At 46.4% G+C, this 16,013-nt stretch overlaps 6 protein-coding genes across 6 annotated transcripts; 1 reads left to right on the top strand and 5 right to left on the bottom strand.

Annotated features, from left to right (window-relative positions):
• Positions 1-142: 142 nt before the first annotated feature.
• Positions 143-2,127, top strand: EYB26_001255 (uncharacterized protein; the record flags this gene model as incomplete). The annotated part of the gene is made up of 4 exons (XM_054260566.1): positions 143-525; positions 595-1,199; positions 1,249-1,824; positions 1,877-2,127. 4 exons carry the CDS (start codon positions 143-145, stop codon positions 2,125-2,127), a joined length of 1,815 nt encoding a protein of 604 aa, XP_054116541.1.
• A 161-nt stretch (positions 2,128-2,288) lies between these two features.
• On the bottom strand, positions 2,289-2,809 carry EYB26_001256 (uncharacterized protein; the record flags this gene model as incomplete). The annotated part of the gene is made up of 4 exons (XM_054260567.1): positions 2,289-2,306; positions 2,383-2,549; positions 2,612-2,667; positions 2,724-2,809. The coding sequence occupies 4 exons, from the start codon at positions 2,807-2,809 to the stop codon at positions 2,289-2,291; spliced, it is 327 nt and encodes a 108-aa protein (XP_054116542.1).
• Positions 2,810-3,565: 756 nt separating this feature from the next.
• EYB26_001257 (uncharacterized protein) lies at positions 3,566-5,005 on the bottom strand (the record flags this gene model as incomplete). Its single annotated transcript, XM_054260568.1, has 5 exons — positions 3,566-3,732; positions 3,784-3,999; positions 4,047-4,094; positions 4,142-4,773; positions 4,833-5,005. 5 exons carry the CDS (start codon positions 5,003-5,005, stop codon positions 3,566-3,568), a joined length of 1,236 nt encoding a protein of 411 aa, XP_054116543.1.
• A 184-nt stretch (positions 5,006-5,189) lies between these two features.
• On the bottom strand, positions 5,190-5,699 carry EYB26_001258 (uncharacterized protein; the record flags this gene model as incomplete). Its single annotated transcript, XM_054260569.1, has 3 exons — positions 5,190-5,285; positions 5,350-5,580; positions 5,634-5,699. 3 exons carry the CDS (start codon positions 5,697-5,699, stop codon positions 5,190-5,192), a joined length of 393 nt encoding a protein of 130 aa, XP_054116544.1.
• A 1,731-nt stretch (positions 5,700-7,430) lies between these two features.
• EYB26_001259 (uncharacterized protein) lies at positions 7,431-8,752 on the bottom strand (the record flags this gene model as incomplete). Its single annotated transcript, XM_054260570.1, has 2 exons — positions 7,431-8,652; positions 8,703-8,752. The coding sequence occupies 2 exons, from the start codon at positions 8,750-8,752 to the stop codon at positions 7,431-7,433; spliced, it is 1,272 nt and encodes a 423-aa protein (XP_054116545.1).
• A 4,610-nt stretch (positions 8,753-13,362) lies between these two features.
• On the bottom strand, positions 13,363-15,987 carry EYB26_001260 (uncharacterized protein; the record flags this gene model as incomplete). The annotated part of the gene is made up of 7 exons (XM_054260571.1): positions 13,363-13,648; positions 13,705-14,481; positions 14,540-14,548; positions 14,623-14,720; positions 14,998-15,045; positions 15,142-15,247; positions 15,941-15,987. The coding sequence occupies 7 exons, from the start codon at positions 15,985-15,987 to the stop codon at positions 13,363-13,365; spliced, it is 1,371 nt and encodes a 456-aa protein (XP_054116546.1).
• Positions 15,988-16,013: the final 26 nt, after the last annotated feature.

Genomic DNA, 16,013 nt, shown 5'->3' on the forward strand with positions numbered 1-16,013 from the left:
CGATTCCATCCTTGCGGGATCATCTACGATTTGATCGAGACCGACTCACGCCCTAACCACCAGATAATCAATTGTCCTTGGAAAACTCGAATAAGTTAGAATCGCGCTATTTTCAACATTAGCCTGGTTTGTTTGAAAGACCATGAAACCCGCTCTTCCCCGTCCGATAACAGCAACGCTTCGCTTCCCGTCGTCCTTATCGCATACACGCAACACTACAAGGTTACCACTGTGTAGGAGCTGCTGGACAAACGAGCGGTCATGTCAGCCAATTAGGAATACACAGGTCCAGAGGGGATTTCATTCGACCCCCTCTCAGCGGCTCAACGCCCCCCAATCGAAGAATGCTTCTGGATCCACCGGCTCGAAAAGGAGTTCGAGGAGACGGACAGCTATACGACTTGGAGCTGCGGGAGGAACACTAGGTGTTGCAGTGATAGGGTTCTGGGATGATATAAAGCATGGCTATGCGGCTGCCGAAAGAAGTGCTAGAGTTGCCGCCACTCTTGCGATCTGTATCAATGAGTATGTCACCTTATAACTGTGTTGTGTGAAGTGGACTGATCTAATGATGCGTTCTTTACATGATGATAGCTACCGAACGACTCTCAACCAAACAGGCGGCACCCCCGAAGAACAAGAAGCATTGCTCAAAGCATGCCACAAACGCTGCGCAGAACGTACCCTCGTCGTCCTAGAAAAGAATGGATCCATATTCATCAAATTGGGTCAACATCTCAGCAGTATGGGTTATCTTCTCCCGCTAGAATGGACAACAACTTTCATCCCCTTGCAAGACAAATGCCCCGTCTCATCGTTTGAATCGGTACAGGAAATGTTCCTTGCGGATACGGGCAAACGTATTGATGAGGTCTTTTCAAGTTTCAATCCTACCCCTATAGGCGCTGCGTCACTTGCACAGGTCCATGTCGCAACTTTACGGGAGACGGGTCAGAAAGTAGCTGTCAAAATTCAGCATCCGGTTTTGGCTGAATGGGTGCCGCTCGATCTTGCGTTGACACGATTGACCTTCTCTACATTGAAGCGCTTTTTCCCAGAATATGACCTAGAATGGCTTTCGCGGGAGATGGATCTGTCGTTGCCGATGGAACTTGATTTTAGACACGAAGCTGAGAATGCGATGCGGGCAAAGGAGTACTTTAGGCAACATTCTGATGCGCCGTTGGTCATCCCTCAGGGTAAGCCTTCTTCCACCCATTCGATACATCGATTTCTAACAATTCATAGTAATATCGGCCGAAAAGCGTATTTTGATCATGGAGTTCATTTCTGGTGCTCGTCCTGATGACCTGGAATTCCTCGACAAGAATGGAATTGACCGTGACGAAGTATCAGCTGCATTTGCACACATCTTTAATGAAATGATCTTTGGTGACAATGCGCCTCTCCACTGCGACCCTCACGGCGGTAATATTGCCATTCGCAAGAACGACTCTCGCCGCAAGCCCAACTTTGACATCATTCTATACGACCACGGTCTTTACCGCGATATCCCTCAAGACTTGCGTCGAAATTATGCCAAACTCTGGCTTTCTGTTATTGAAGGCGATGAACAGAAGATGCGCAAATACGCATATGAGGTCGCGGGTGTCACTGAAGAGCTGTTCCCGATTTTCGCAAGCGCCATCACGGGCAGAGATTATACGGTCATTGCCCAGAACAAGGTTGTATCGTCACGGGATAATGAGCAGGAGAAGAGTAATGTTACCAGTGCGCTGAGTCATGGCTTGCTTCAGCAATTGGTTGATATGCTCGGACGAGTTCCTCGGATTATCCTCTTGATTCTAAAAACGAATGATCTTAGTGAGTAGCCACGCACCAGCTACTTCCCATGAATGATACTGACTATTCATAGCCCGAAGTCTCGACGAGAACTTACACACCCGCCAAGGGCCCGTACGCACATTCCTCATCCTCGCTCGATACGCCACCAGAACCGTATTCGAGGAGGAAATGGAACTCGTGTCGCAGAACGGCAGCCTTTTGCAACTCAGTAATCTGTACCGTTTTCTGTCTGCTTTTACTGCTTATGTGCGCGTTGAGTTGAAGTTGTTAGCCTATGAGAAGTGGCTCTCCGTCAAGAGTACGTTTGGCATTGTAGCGTGAGCGTAAGCATCATATGAGCTGTTTGTTGTTGTATATATAGATATATTATGTAGACTTTTTGCAGTGTTCTTAGCATGTAATACAGCGTTGTATTCCTTCTTGTATATGACATGGCCCTATCCGAGAGCAGTTCGATATACATGGTATGGTAATGGTCATATTCAAACAACAATGGCAATCTACACACACAAAGTCAATATCAACCGAATACTTCTCTCTACAGCCGGTAAACGGGGAGGGGGTGAGGGGACTCACAGGAATAATTTGCAAATTCTCCAAATCCCATACATTCCCCTTGCTATAAACATCATTGCTCAGAATGTCACGCACTTCGGCTTCAGTCGCAGCGCGGAAGACCATCACGCTTCCTTTGAAGTTGGCGGGTTTGCCTTCGGTGGGGTGGGCGTCGCGGAACATTGGTCCTTTAAACGACAGGTTAAACCATTATTATTCAACGAAAAGTAGATAGTTATGGTGAACATACCACCCGTGACAATCTGTTTGGACTCAATGAGTGGTTTGAGGTTTGCAATATGGGTTCTGTGTTGATATCAGCACAATTACTTGTTCGTATAACAAGGTAAAAGAAGGCATACGGCCGAATCTCAAGTCTCTTCTCAAGCATACCCGGCTTATCCGGGATAATGCACAACCACTCCCTCTTCTCAGGTGGGATGCTCATGGCTGATCGAGTCGCCTGATACAAGAACTGTGATCGAATCAAGGGGTTATAACCGGTTCTTGGTCGTGGAATATGAGAGAGGAGTGAAGGTCGGAATGCTCGTAGAGTAGCCAGTTTGAAGGATCTCTAAGTTTTCTCTCCAAGAAGAAAATCAATCGATTAAGAGTCAAGTGCGGGGAAGAATCGAAGCTGAGAGGAAAGATGTACGTAGAGTGCTGTGGGGGGGGTTTGTCCGGGTGTTCCCCGTGATTGGTAACCCCGGATAGAATGCCGAGCTATATTTACCATGTTTACTGGATGTATACTAGAGTACGTATATGCCGTAGCGTACACGCATCAAGCATGGAAAGGAAAATAAAAACAGCAATTAAAAGAACCTTATCCGATGGATGGTCCATGGATCGAAATGAGAATCGAATGATCGAACAAGTTGATACAATACACATCGTTTCCCCCAAGCGCCAGCCAAAACAAAAGTACAAAGAAACCAGAGAGACGGCTGAATCCTACATTTGAACGCAGGAGTAAAAAAAAAGTCTTTATATTACCATATCATTAGAGCGCGATGGTTCCGCGCATGCTTATCGCACAGTGTGAATATGTCAGGTGTAAACAGCCTGTTATTGTTCCGGTGTCGTCGAGTGACGTTCGTTCGACATCGTCTTAAAACATTAGGCGGTGTGAAATAACGGCGGGATTGTGTATTCCTCGCTCTTCATTTTGGGAAAGAGTTATGATGACCTCTTCCTATATTGATTAATATGCTTTGCGTCCGCCGAGATTTCCGGGCTTTTCTTCGGTATCAATGTGCCAGACGATGTAGTTAGGGAGACCGACAACTTGATAGCCAGCCCGTTTGGCCATCTTGGCGAAACCTTCGGTTTCGGCTTGGTTTTCAAAGGAATAAGCCGGGAAGTTGATACCTATCTAAGTAAGAAAACAGTTGATTCCCTTGGGTAGATAAGATGACATACCAGCTCGGTGGACATCAGCTTTCACTAGAATGTTCACTCCACCTACTCCGTCAAGCTCAACCTCTTCGTCTTTGTTGTTTCGCCAGTCACCCAATTTCACTAGATATGTACGGCCAGTGTCGTATTGTTTGTAACCTTCGGCCAAGATTGTGTCTTTGGGAAGGGATTCTGCCAGCCGACGACCTTTGTCAGACTCGATCCACGAGTTGTAGTCGACTGTGACTAGTTAGCTATGCACATACAAGGCGTAAGAATAAACATACATTTGCCCTCGATGTCATGTCCGTTCTCATACCGATGGAACCAGATATCTACCAATTGTCAATTACGATCAAAATGATATCGTGGTGATACATACTTGGAACGAGGATGTCCTTGTCGTGAGCCATAAAGTCCTCCAGAATCTTCTCCGGACTGTCAACAATGTCGACATCTCTCCAATACACCCAAGAGTGATCAGGCTTCAAAGCGGAGTAAAGAAGAAAGTTTCGAGCTCGCGCAATCGACTTTCGACGAGGTCCTTGGGCTTCAAAGGAGTGCTTTTCCGCGACATTCATTTCAATGTCGGAGCCAAAGTCCTTCTGAATTATCGTAGCGCTACGAAAGGCGACCTTTTGTTCCACCTGGCTCTGGATAAGGTTAAGTTCTGAGCTGAGCACTCCAAGAGTGTCATCCGTCGAGTCACCAACGAGGAAAGCAAGATCGATCAGGTCGTGAGGGTAGGTCAATATAGAAAGAAGGTCGAAGTATTTCGGGAGATAAGGGGCGGCATCGCGCAGCGGCGTAAGAATCAGTACACGTTCTCCGTTGGCGGCAGCGTTTGGTGTGGTCTTGATGGGGTTGAGGTTAATAAAAGATACTGACGTCGAATTGACGTCGTATGGTTCATGATGGTTAAAGTTGACAGGGGTCTGTAAATGGGCGTTCCACTCGTTCATCTCGTTGATTGTCATGTGCATGGGTGATTTTGAGGGTCCATAGCAGTAGAAGCTACGCGAATGTCACTTTAGCGCTATGAATTTGCCTTTGTCGGAGGAAAGCCCACAAACCTTTGCATCTCTGCAGCAGAACTGCTAATACCACGCCAGAGCAGGACCACCAACCCGACAACGGCAATCGATACCAGGAACCGGGTGCGGGTTAACAAGATAAGGACAGCTCGCCATGGCGGTAACCTTGACCGAGCCGACTTCCAATTAACACCACCTTTAGGGAGTAACATTATGTAAATATATCAATGAGCGTTCCTTCCCACCGCGAACACGAGACCAGGGGTATTGTCGCGAGGGGTCACGAATTGCATAAAAGGTCGTTCAGTGATTCTCGGCTGCTCTCGTGACTCTCCAATACTTTATTATAATTCGTTCTATAAGGCGGCGCAAACAAACAAGTCCGTTGTGTTCAAATCAAGCGAGCGACAAGGGCTGTGATAATCGGATTGTAGCGGATATACACGTAGACGTAGGTCGGGGGGACAGGCGGGTCGGACGGTCCCGCAAGCGCTGGGAAACAAAGAAGGATGAGAAATAGAAACAGCAAGAATTGAAGCAAAAGAGTGATACGTACAACGTATACTCGAGGTGGGTTGCTCTGCTCTCGAGGGAGGAGGGGATGAGCGAGTTTGTCGTCCTGGAAAGGGAGTAGAGGAATAAACTTGGCAAGTTGGAAGGAGGAGTTAATTAGTCTGGATTCTCGACGACGAGTGGCTGGCTTGGCATGGCGCAATCTAGCCGCTTTGGGCCGACTAAGTGGTCCTCGACTGACAGCAGGCTTGGCACCGATAAGATCTGCCTCGATCTATAAGACTAAACACTAGCCTGAATGCCATTGTTTTTATTCAGATATATTACTGAAGTATCCAATGATGTTCGAAGACGTTTGGGGACTGACCGGCTTGGTTTGTTTTGGCTCTGCATTCTGTGTTTTGTATGTCTTGGTCTTACGAAGTCAGTTTTGCCTTGTGTACGGAGTATGCTCAGACGTACCCTGCCAAGTGATTGGCCCATCCCCAAGAGTCTCTCATTTTATCCTCTTCTTCTTGTCTGGCTTGGCTACAGCAAAGCGTTTTACTGTGGATTTTCAATAACATTGATGCATAGAATACGATGGAATCAATTGAGCTCGAAATCTGTGTGAATACAAGCATGTGTACAGACTTCCTAGACGACCACGCAGTGGCCAATTCGTCAGGAATAACCGACTAGACAACGCCACCAACACGCTTTATCCATCGATGCCTGAGGCATATATATCAATATTAGGGCTAGGGCTAGGACTTTGTACGTATTATCATCTTACAACTCACTCCTCACGAGTTTCTCTAAATCAACCAACAGGAAGACATTCATATAACCAGACGGCAAGAAGAAAAGAAAAACAAATACGTTGTCCACTCCTGGAATCCGCTTCGTGCAAAAGCAACTTTGTTTCATTTCATGCTCTCCGAGTCCGATCCGATGTCTTTTCCTCCGAAGCTACTATACTACATATATATATACACACACAAGCAAACTAAGAGGACTAGTTACAAGTATGTTTGGGTTTAACCAAGTGGTCCTGACTCGTGTGCGTGGTTCCTATTTCTCCGGGTGGTTTGTTCCATGCCGAATTTACGAGATTAGACTCAGATTATGTCTGTCCAGTGTCTACTCCGTACGGCCCCGGGGTACATGGATGTCTAGATGGTGGTTGCTGATGTGGTTATATATGCCTAGTCAAGAATAGCTAGATTCAGGATTGGTCGGTACGTAACTTCTGCCAAATGGCCAACCGAACTGCAGATAAGTAGTGATTTCTCGTATGTAAACCTTGTCGGGAACACTGGATTTTGATCTATCTACGCTGCATTGCAAGTATTCCAAATCAAAGAGCTAGTGTGTCGCCACAACCACCACACTAAAACAACACGCATAATGATAAAGTTTGTTAGTTGCCTCGGATTATTTCTCATGCCACTAGCCTCCTGCAGCAAACCTAGTTACTATGCAGTGTGTTTCCTGCAGGTCTAGTCCTATGGTGAATGCAAGGGATAAAGACACTATCCTCGTATCTACCCGTATACACATGAAAATCTTCCATTCTTCGTTTCTGTGCGTGGTCTCAGGTTGGATTGCATTCAGGGGCATTGTCTATGTATCATATTTTCTGCATACGCACTCTGTCAGGTACGAGATCTGTCCCACGTTTCCAAGCTTGTTCCAAGGTTGGCATTGCAAAGACTATTTTTACTCAACTCAGAATATCAAATTGCTTCTCGCTTTATCCGCAAGAAGATAGGAAAATATAAACACCTGCGAAAGAGCAAAAAACGCAACCATATATATAAAGGGGGAAAATATTATTGATAGGTCCAGAATATATCAAAACGTAAAGAGACCGAAATGATATGAAATAGAGAGAATAGACAGGTTTTGTTTTATAATTACAAAGGAAATTGAAAGAAAATAAGTTCAACGAAAGAGAGGGGGAAAAAACACTGTCCATCCAAAAAGCAAAATAAAAAAAAAGGCCAATGATCGTTGTGGAAAGAAAGAAGCGGTCGTGATAATAGTACACGGTGGGCTTGGAGCCCCCTTAAGCAAGCAATAACTCTATCATATAGATAGAGATTGAAATCATCAATCATTAGACGTCATATATTCATCGTCTCACAAGGTGTGATTCAAGGACTCGCGTCGAGAAGATGGTAAAGACGAATGTGAGAATGACGATGATGAAGGCGTAAGACACATGGGCGACGAAGGCCGTGTAGTCATTGGCGACATAACTGTACGTGGGACAACATCGAGGTTGAAGCTGGAGGTAGTAGAGAATGTAGTATTGGAAGTATCAGATGAGAAAGAGCAATCCGGACCCAGGCCAGGAATGTCATTGCACAGGACTCGTAGACCGGGTAATGTCTTCTTTACTTGTTGATTTGACGAAGATGACGCAGGGGCCAGTGAAGATACTTCTTGGGGTATCGCAGCCAGAGGCAGTGGCGAGATAACCTCTGCTTTCGGCGAACGAAAGACCTGATCATAAGACTTGAGTTTGAATTCCAAGGCCCGATGCCTACCCAAGAGGTCATCGTATTCCTGCTTCAAAGCCCGCACCTGATACTGCATAGCCTGGTTCTGGGACTGCAAGCTTGAAACAAGCTGTTGCAACTGCATACTTCGTAGTTGACCTTGCAGGTTCTCCGACAGCTGAGGCGGAATGTTCTTTTCCTGACCCATCAAAAACACAACAATAGCAAGCAAAAAATCAATAAGGTAAATCGCGCCCTGAACAATATGTTCCTTGGACTGAGGCAAACTTTTGCCGGGGTTCCATCCAGCACGCTCAAGGAAGAAATCATGGAGACGGTTATCCAATTCTCGATGAAGTTGGCTGAGATTTTTTCGTCGGTTTCCCTCGGCTATACGATGTTTCTCCCGTTGGTCGTCTTGGTCGCTTGCGGACGACATCATAGTTTCGTTCTTGCGTTTGCGGCCACAAAGTTGCTGGAGAGGCGGCTTTCGGTTGATGTTGCGGGGTTGAACGAGGGCCATGATCTCAGTATAGGAGAGATCATTGGGCCAGCCGAATGCTTTTTGAGTTGAGAATGTGTCTTTGAGGGAGAAATCAACTGAGCTGACTGGAGATGGAGGAGAGATAATAGCATGCTGTTGCTGATCCGCTGCAAGCCATGCTGATGTAGATATTTTGACACTGGCCGGAAATGTGTCTTGAGAGCTTGGAGGGCTTTGAACATGGGAGCTTGGGGTGAATGGGTTATTGAATGGACCCGGAGGCAGAGGCTCGACGGGAGGGAGCGGTGGCAGACGTCGCATTGGAGTGTCTTCTTGTCGGTCTGTTTCACAGCGGAATGTGAACGAGTTCAGTGTGCTAGAGATCATCAGTATGAATAAACCATGGTTACCGGATTTGGAACTTACGGCAGCGAGCAACGCCGCGACACGTCGTTACCCCAGACATCTTCAAACATGATGGAATATATATAACGTTTACCGTCGGTTGTCGATGGAGAAAAGTATGTTCACGAAGGGCAAAAGGAGAATAAGAAGAAGTAGAAGGTTCTCGGACTATTGCTTGTGCACTAAGAGTATCTATTGATGCAATGCATTGATGGAGTGGCAAGTCCGAAGTCAAACAATCATGGCCATCAGTTATGCAGGAGGAGATAGACAACAAGACAAATAAAGGGAAGAGCATGAGCACTGATTATATAGTTTCTCCCCAAGAGACCACTTGGATATACAACACGCTTACACGTACGCATGCCCCTTGCCCCTCGCTTGGCCTCGAGTTTTGGAATAAGGCCTTCGTGCTCCTCAAAGCGGATAATGCATGTATAACCAGAGCGCCTTAGAGTAAGTTCGAAACATAGTAGACTAAGAAAACTAACTCATGCGTGGGATGGCTTATGGATATGTTACAAATTACGCATGCATCTGCAAACATCGCGGGAAGGCGGAGTATAAAGCCCACGCAGGAGTGGAAAGCATATGCAGAGAGTGTATAAAAAAAATTGATAGATGTACAAGGATCACGAAAAAAGCAAAGGTGGGAACTAACTATCGGGCACGGGGAATAGGGGAATGAAAGCCTGTTGGTCACTATGGCATCCAGGCTTCGACGGTCTTTTGGACTATCTCCACGCACATACTGCTTACTTGCCTGGACAGCGTTATTACGAGCGTGAGCCCCGATCCGGCAATGGAATCAACTACACGGCCTACGCTGTATGATTCGTGCCCGGCTACATTGGGTCAATGCATATAAAATGGATTCCCCTTGCATCTGTGAACTCTCCGAGGCCAATCGTAGACTCGTATCAGCTCCATGCTGACAATTATCGCCATTGGCGATTTGCCATCGTAATTGTCATTGACTATTTGATTTGATATGATTTGATCTGATTTGAGTTAGCAGAGAGGCGATTCTAGATGTTTTGCAATGCCACTTTTCTAGCTTCAAAGAGGCGATATGGTTGTCCTCTTGCTGAAAGACTCGGTAACCACGGGATGCACCAGCGATCTCGCCATAACGCCACACCGATGGACCAAGACGATAGTTATCTAGCTTGACTCAAAACATGGGCAAGCCAAAGCAAAAAGAAGATGTGGCCAGAGCGTACTCCGGGATCTTCATACTTTGTCCGGTGCCTCAAGTCAAGTCTACAATTGGGGTTTCTTGTCGAATCACGAGGTCGACCACACACACTGGACAGTAGTGACTGTCAACTGCATGTCATAGCGTGTCGAACTCGAGCCGTCCGGACCAGACTTTGAAGATGTTCATCATCCATAATCCATGACCATGAGCAGAGTACTCCGTATTCCTCGTTGTGGGCTTTACACCCATAGATAGTAACCACGGCAAAACCGTCCTTGCAGCGGCTGCTGCTGTGCTTCAGCGGGTCTCTTTTCCCATCAGATACGTACGACGTAGGAAGTGGGATTATTATAGCATCGACCCACATTGACCAGAGAGATCATATACGTAGATCTTTATTGCGTTACGTAGGTACCCATTTGCCTACCTACCCCTCAAATCTGCGAGGGGGTGTGTTCTGTATGCCATATAGTGCCGTACGACATAGACCAAGTACGTACATTTCGTTGTTTGATCTGCTACTGTCAGATACACCTTTAGGAAGTAGATATCGTCGTTAGTAGTATTTGTTACACAGATAACAAGCAAGGCTACTGAAATAGCTCTTTGGACCAAGAGCCTTAGTTAGCTAACCACCGAGTCATGGAAATACGATCGATCCATGGGACGCACAACTCGGAATTCGAATTACGGGGATAAATAATGAATGGATTCACATCTCGAACTGCACTCAAGATCGGTGCCTGGGACCAAAGACTAAAATCAGCATACATTGCGTAGATGTGATTTCTGCTACGTACTTTGCAGTGCTGCTGAGCAATGCTGCAACTTAGACTCTAGTAGTGAATCGTGGCAATTTTAGCAGGGGGTAGCGAGCAGGGTACAGAACCATATGGCTGGGATGTGGATAGAAGGGCGCATCTCCTCGAAATTTCCATCCATATAACGACGGAGTAGTTCTAGTCGTTGATCGGAGAGAGATCCCTTAGAAGTTAGAACGAACCTCCCAGCTGTCCAGTAAGCCAGCCAGATCAAACTCCTGTTGGCATTAGTTAGGTAGATTGTACGTTAGTCAAACATAGTTAGCGAGATGACTAACAGAGCACTGGGGGCTCCGTTGAGCTAGTCAATTAAGAGCTGTCATATTTTCTCGTGAGCAAGACCATGACCTTAGTCGGATGTGTAGAATGTGTAGGAAATCATCGAGAGTTAGTGTTGGTGTCTGAGCGTTTGCTAGGCAGGTTTAGGGCTAAGGGGGGCTGGGCTGTGGGCTCGACTTTCAGGCAGGCCAGTTTATGGTGAACTCCACAGAGGCGTTTCTCCCACGTTCGCAAGTCCTTGCTGGAATCAAAAGACTATTAGCATTGATCATTGATCATTGACAGTGCAACAAGGCGTACTCATGGCAACCATACCATGAGAACCGTATATCACATTGGACAATCCGCTTGTTCGGCACGTAGGACACATAATAGCTACGGAGTACATGCTGAAGCACTATATTCGTGTTCTACTGCACCATTCTCCAAGGACAGACATAGTCCACTCCGATAAACTTTCACCTTCCAAGGACTCCCTAGCTCCAACAAGACCCATGCTCTTGGTAAGTTATGGTAACCCTCGAATCTTGAGAGTCTTGACTGCAACAGACCCGCAGTCGGGAGCACGGATGAGCATCCGGGCTGTCCACCCCCAAAAAGAAACAATCCGGTCCTATCGTTCGTATTCAAGATCGACGCCACGAACATGGCATGCCAGGCAGAAATAAGAAAATTCTCCTCCAATATGACTGGGTCCGGTTAACATACCTTAAGAGAGTACGGAGTAGCGACACGGGCATGTGTAAGTTCACACGCACTGTTGGTTTTTTCGTCAGTGGTGATCAAGTTGATCAAACTATATCTTGAAGGTTTCATTTTCTCGCCACGGAGAGAGTAGGCGAGGAATTGTGGAATCATTAGATTTTGTGTGTGTGTATCAGCAGTTAGCCGAGAATGTGCGCATATGCCTCATATCCACTAGATATATATACATATGTAGTATGTCGAGCAACATTGAAACGAGGTAACACAACCCCCACAAACAAAAAAGACCACACAACCTCGAAAGTACATACGAGCAAACAAAACTTACGCCGACGATGACAATCCCGTAATCCTGGATACCTCTCCATACACCCGATGAACCATAACGCACAACCCATGTCTAGCCCAGTGGTTGACTTTGAGATGCATGCAAGGCGTTCGGTCCTGGAAGCAAGCAATATACATCCGCGGGAACCACATTGAGAACCGGTGGGCTGTTTCAAAAATTGGAGGGGAAGAAAAAAACTTAGGTAGAGCACATGCTGGCGTAGGGCATGGGGGTCTCGATTTCTTAATTGGGACGACGGCATGAACTAGATATATATCCTACGTAGTATACCTACGCTACAACGGAACTCAATCTTGTGTATGTGAATCAGTTTAGCATGTATCCAGGTTCGGCGCATCTTGCATGCTTAGAGGATAGACGGCGCAAACTATGATTCCATAGAAGTATATACATAACATTTGGCTGAGATTTGGTATTGAGGGAGCGAATGCGAACACAAGTCCCCTCTTCTGACTAATTGGCTACTGTCAATTAACGACCAAGTAAGTTACTCTACACGTACGTAGTGATATTGGAACTGATAATCTCATCTACATCGTATTGTCTCGAGTTGACCCGAGTCTCTGGATACGATTTCGATACGATAACTATCGATCCTGGATCTGTTCCCCATCCTCTGGATACCAGGTAACCTAAATCTTTCTCTGGATTTCCCAAGCTTTGAACATTCCCATGTGCCATACTGAACTATAATGATGGCAAGTATAGATGGGTACCTAGGTCGGAGTAGGAAAAACTTACGAAGATTCCATCCACGCGACAAATAGTAATATAGTTCACTTCAGTAAAAAACCGTGTTACGTCATTGTAGTGGAAAGATTAGGATATTAACTAACTAGTTAACGGGACTTGACACGATCGCTGTGCAACGAGGAGACAATCAAGTCAAGTTGCACAATCTTACGCATGGATCATGAGATTGGTACGGTCAAACATGCAATAACTAGGTTGGTAAACCAACTTAGTTAAACATATGGAGAGCTTTGTATTATATAACAATCTCATAGTTAGTAGTTAACTAACTTAACTTAGTTAACTAGTTATACAGATCTAAGCAAACTGTCAATGCATTCATCTAAAGTACAAGCCCGACTGAGAATCAAACACAAGGAAATTAAATGAAGGAATCGATTATTATCATAAGGTTCACACAGTCAAAAACAATTTTCCGCGAGATGGGAGCAGAACGGCGTCCGAAAGCAGCAGTATAGAGAATAAACAATACAGAAACAGACAACAAATCGCCGATTACCAGCCTTTACAGAGATGTCCAAATAAACTGACCGACAGGAAAAGAAAACATCACGGTCCGCTCATGGAATTTCTTTACATCAAAAGAGTCAAGAGAGCACCCAAGACTGCGGTGACGCCCATCGAGGGGACGGCAATGTTGGCAACAGCAGCACCGCTGGATTTGGAGGAAGAGGAGGAGCTGGAGGAAGAGCTGCCAGAGCTACCATCCATGGTGGTGGGGTGGGAGGTCTGGGTGCAGTTGTAGGTACCCTGGATGACGCTGTTGGCGCGGAGGCTGTCAAAGGCACTGCAAGAGAAGTTTCCAGTGCTCTCGGCGTTGAATCCACCCTTGACCTGAGTAAGAGCAGGCAAGCTCACGCTATATAAAATGTCAGTTATGGCACCTAAGTTAAGATTTTGTTGGATAGAACTCACTTGGTATAGCCTCCAGTGAGGTCAATAGCACCCTGGACCTTGGAAAGTTTAGGGAAGGAGATGATGTCAAGCTTGTCGTTGTTGGAGACAGAAAGACCACCAGTGAGAGTGGTGAGCTGAGGCATGCTGATCTCGACCAAGTTGGCGTTGTTATCAAAGTCCAAGTCGGCGCAGGTGGTCAAGTTTGGAGCGGAGAAGTTGGAGATGGAATTGCCAATAAGACCCAATCCACCGGCGAGACTTGCCAAAGATGGGACGGAGATGGAGCTGGCGTTACGGAAGGTCATGTTCTGGGCAGAAACCAAGTTTGGCAACTCAATGATCAATTTCATGTTGTTGGCAGCAAAGACCAAGTTACCGGTGACGTTCTTGATGTCGTTGACGTTGACGGAGATCAAAGCGGTGTTGGCAGTCAAGTCAAAATTCTCGACAGTAGAGAGCTTGATACCAGCCAAGGTAGTCAAACCAGTGTTGGTGATGACGACGCTGCCGGCCTTGCTGATACCCTTGGTGAAGGTAAAAGCCTGCAAGTTGGGAAGAGCCTGGAAGTTAATGGAGCCAACAGTGAGAAGCTCAGGGAAATTGAGCGAGGTCAACAGAATGATGCCGGACAAGCCGAACTCATCGCCAATGGTAGTCAGCCGGGGAGCAGAGATCGAGGTAACGTTGGTGGCACCGTCAGCGGTCAAACTACCAGTAATCTCCTGGATACCGTTGAATGTAAGGCCATTCGCAGCCTGGGGCAAAATGACAATGTCACCCTCGAAAGTCTCGCAGCTGGAGAGGGAATCGGCATCGGCTTGGGAGGTAATGTTGGTGATAGAGCCGGCTTTACCGCAGTTGTCTAGAGTGATCCGTCAGCGTTGTTCTTATTGTCTTCCATATGCATTCTCCCGTATGCATGGATTCCAAACTCACTTGAGGCAGCATAGGCGGCGCCAGAGGCCATCAAGGCAGAAACAAGGTATTTGGAGAAAGCCATTGTGTGTATAATCTGTAAAGTCGTGATAACAGATCTGATCGAGAAAGACCATTAGTTGATGATCGAATTGAAATCAAATCAAGTCGAAGCAAAACGTGTGCATGTGTTTTGTTTGGCCGCTCGTCTGCATTCCAAGGGGCATCGACACGAACACGGGGTTCCAGGGCCCAGCACGATGTAACACAACAGAGTTCAATAGAGAAAACCAACGGTATGCTGCCTGCTCTCCTTCTCGTCCTGGAGTTGCGTGCTTGCCGGGAAGCCGCGCAGTTGTGCAACGAAATCAAAATAGATGGACTATAGAAACTTACCAAAATGCTGTATAATTGGTATGGTATATTAAGGGTGAGTGATGTATACTAAATCAAGAGGTTCGGTCAGAATTGAAGCAAGTCGATGGAGTGGTGGAAAGCCGAATCAAGGGGCGGGTGGAAGAGGAGGGAGTGAGTACATACAGTAGAAAACAGCACAACAACAAAGATGGGATGAACGAGTGCAGAAGAAGAAGAAGAAGAGGAAAGCTTCAACGAGGGAGAAGCTGTGGATGGCTGGTTTGGAATGCTGCCGGAGAAGGAAGAAGTATGACAAGAAAGAAGGAAGTTGCAAGAGCAAAGTCGTGACTTGACGGAAGGCACGTTTTGAGTTTCTCTTCGGGGAAGGGAAAAAGATTTGAGGAAGGAGCCAACAGAGAAGGAGACAAAACGGGGACAGAGTGGGCAGGGGCGACCCCCAATCAGAGAAAGGCCAGGAGGAATGGTGAGACCAATCTGGAAAGAAGCCAATCGGAGGGCGTGTACCGGGGCGCCAAGTGGAGCCGGCCAGGGGATATAAACAAGGAAACCTGAGACGGGCGTATTAGAGATACGTAGGATACACGATGGCGGTATCTTATTATGATGAATGGATGATACTCGAGAGTCTAGAGTCTGGGCAGTGGGCGTTGTCGTTATCAATCAATAAGAATGGATTGCTCTGTACAGTGTACACAGTATCCTCTGTAACTACATACTCCAGTACGTAGTAATTATAAATAAGATATAACCTAACCACGGCGAAGCTCTCAGCCTGAACCGTGGAAAGTCTGCTTATCTGTCCTAACTTTAGGAATGAACTATCCTATGAGTAAATCACTACTCAGTGTTTATCCATGCTTTGTCGATGGAAAGGCCGTCCTTATCCAAGCCTCTGACATCAACCACATACTGAACGCGCTGTCGCTTTGGGCTATTATTTCTGTCTGTGGTCAACCTTCACCCTTGAACCCCGTCAACAACGCTGCTGATTGGCGCTCCCGGCTCCATATTAATAAGCGTCCTTGGAACGGACC

Source organism: Talaromyces marneffei, chromosome 1 (genome assembly GCF_009556855.1).
Source record: "Talaromyces marneffei chromosome 1, complete sequence".
NCBI classification, from domain to species: Eukaryota; Fungi; Ascomycota; class Eurotiomycetes; order Eurotiales; family Trichocomaceae; genus Talaromyces; species Talaromyces marneffei.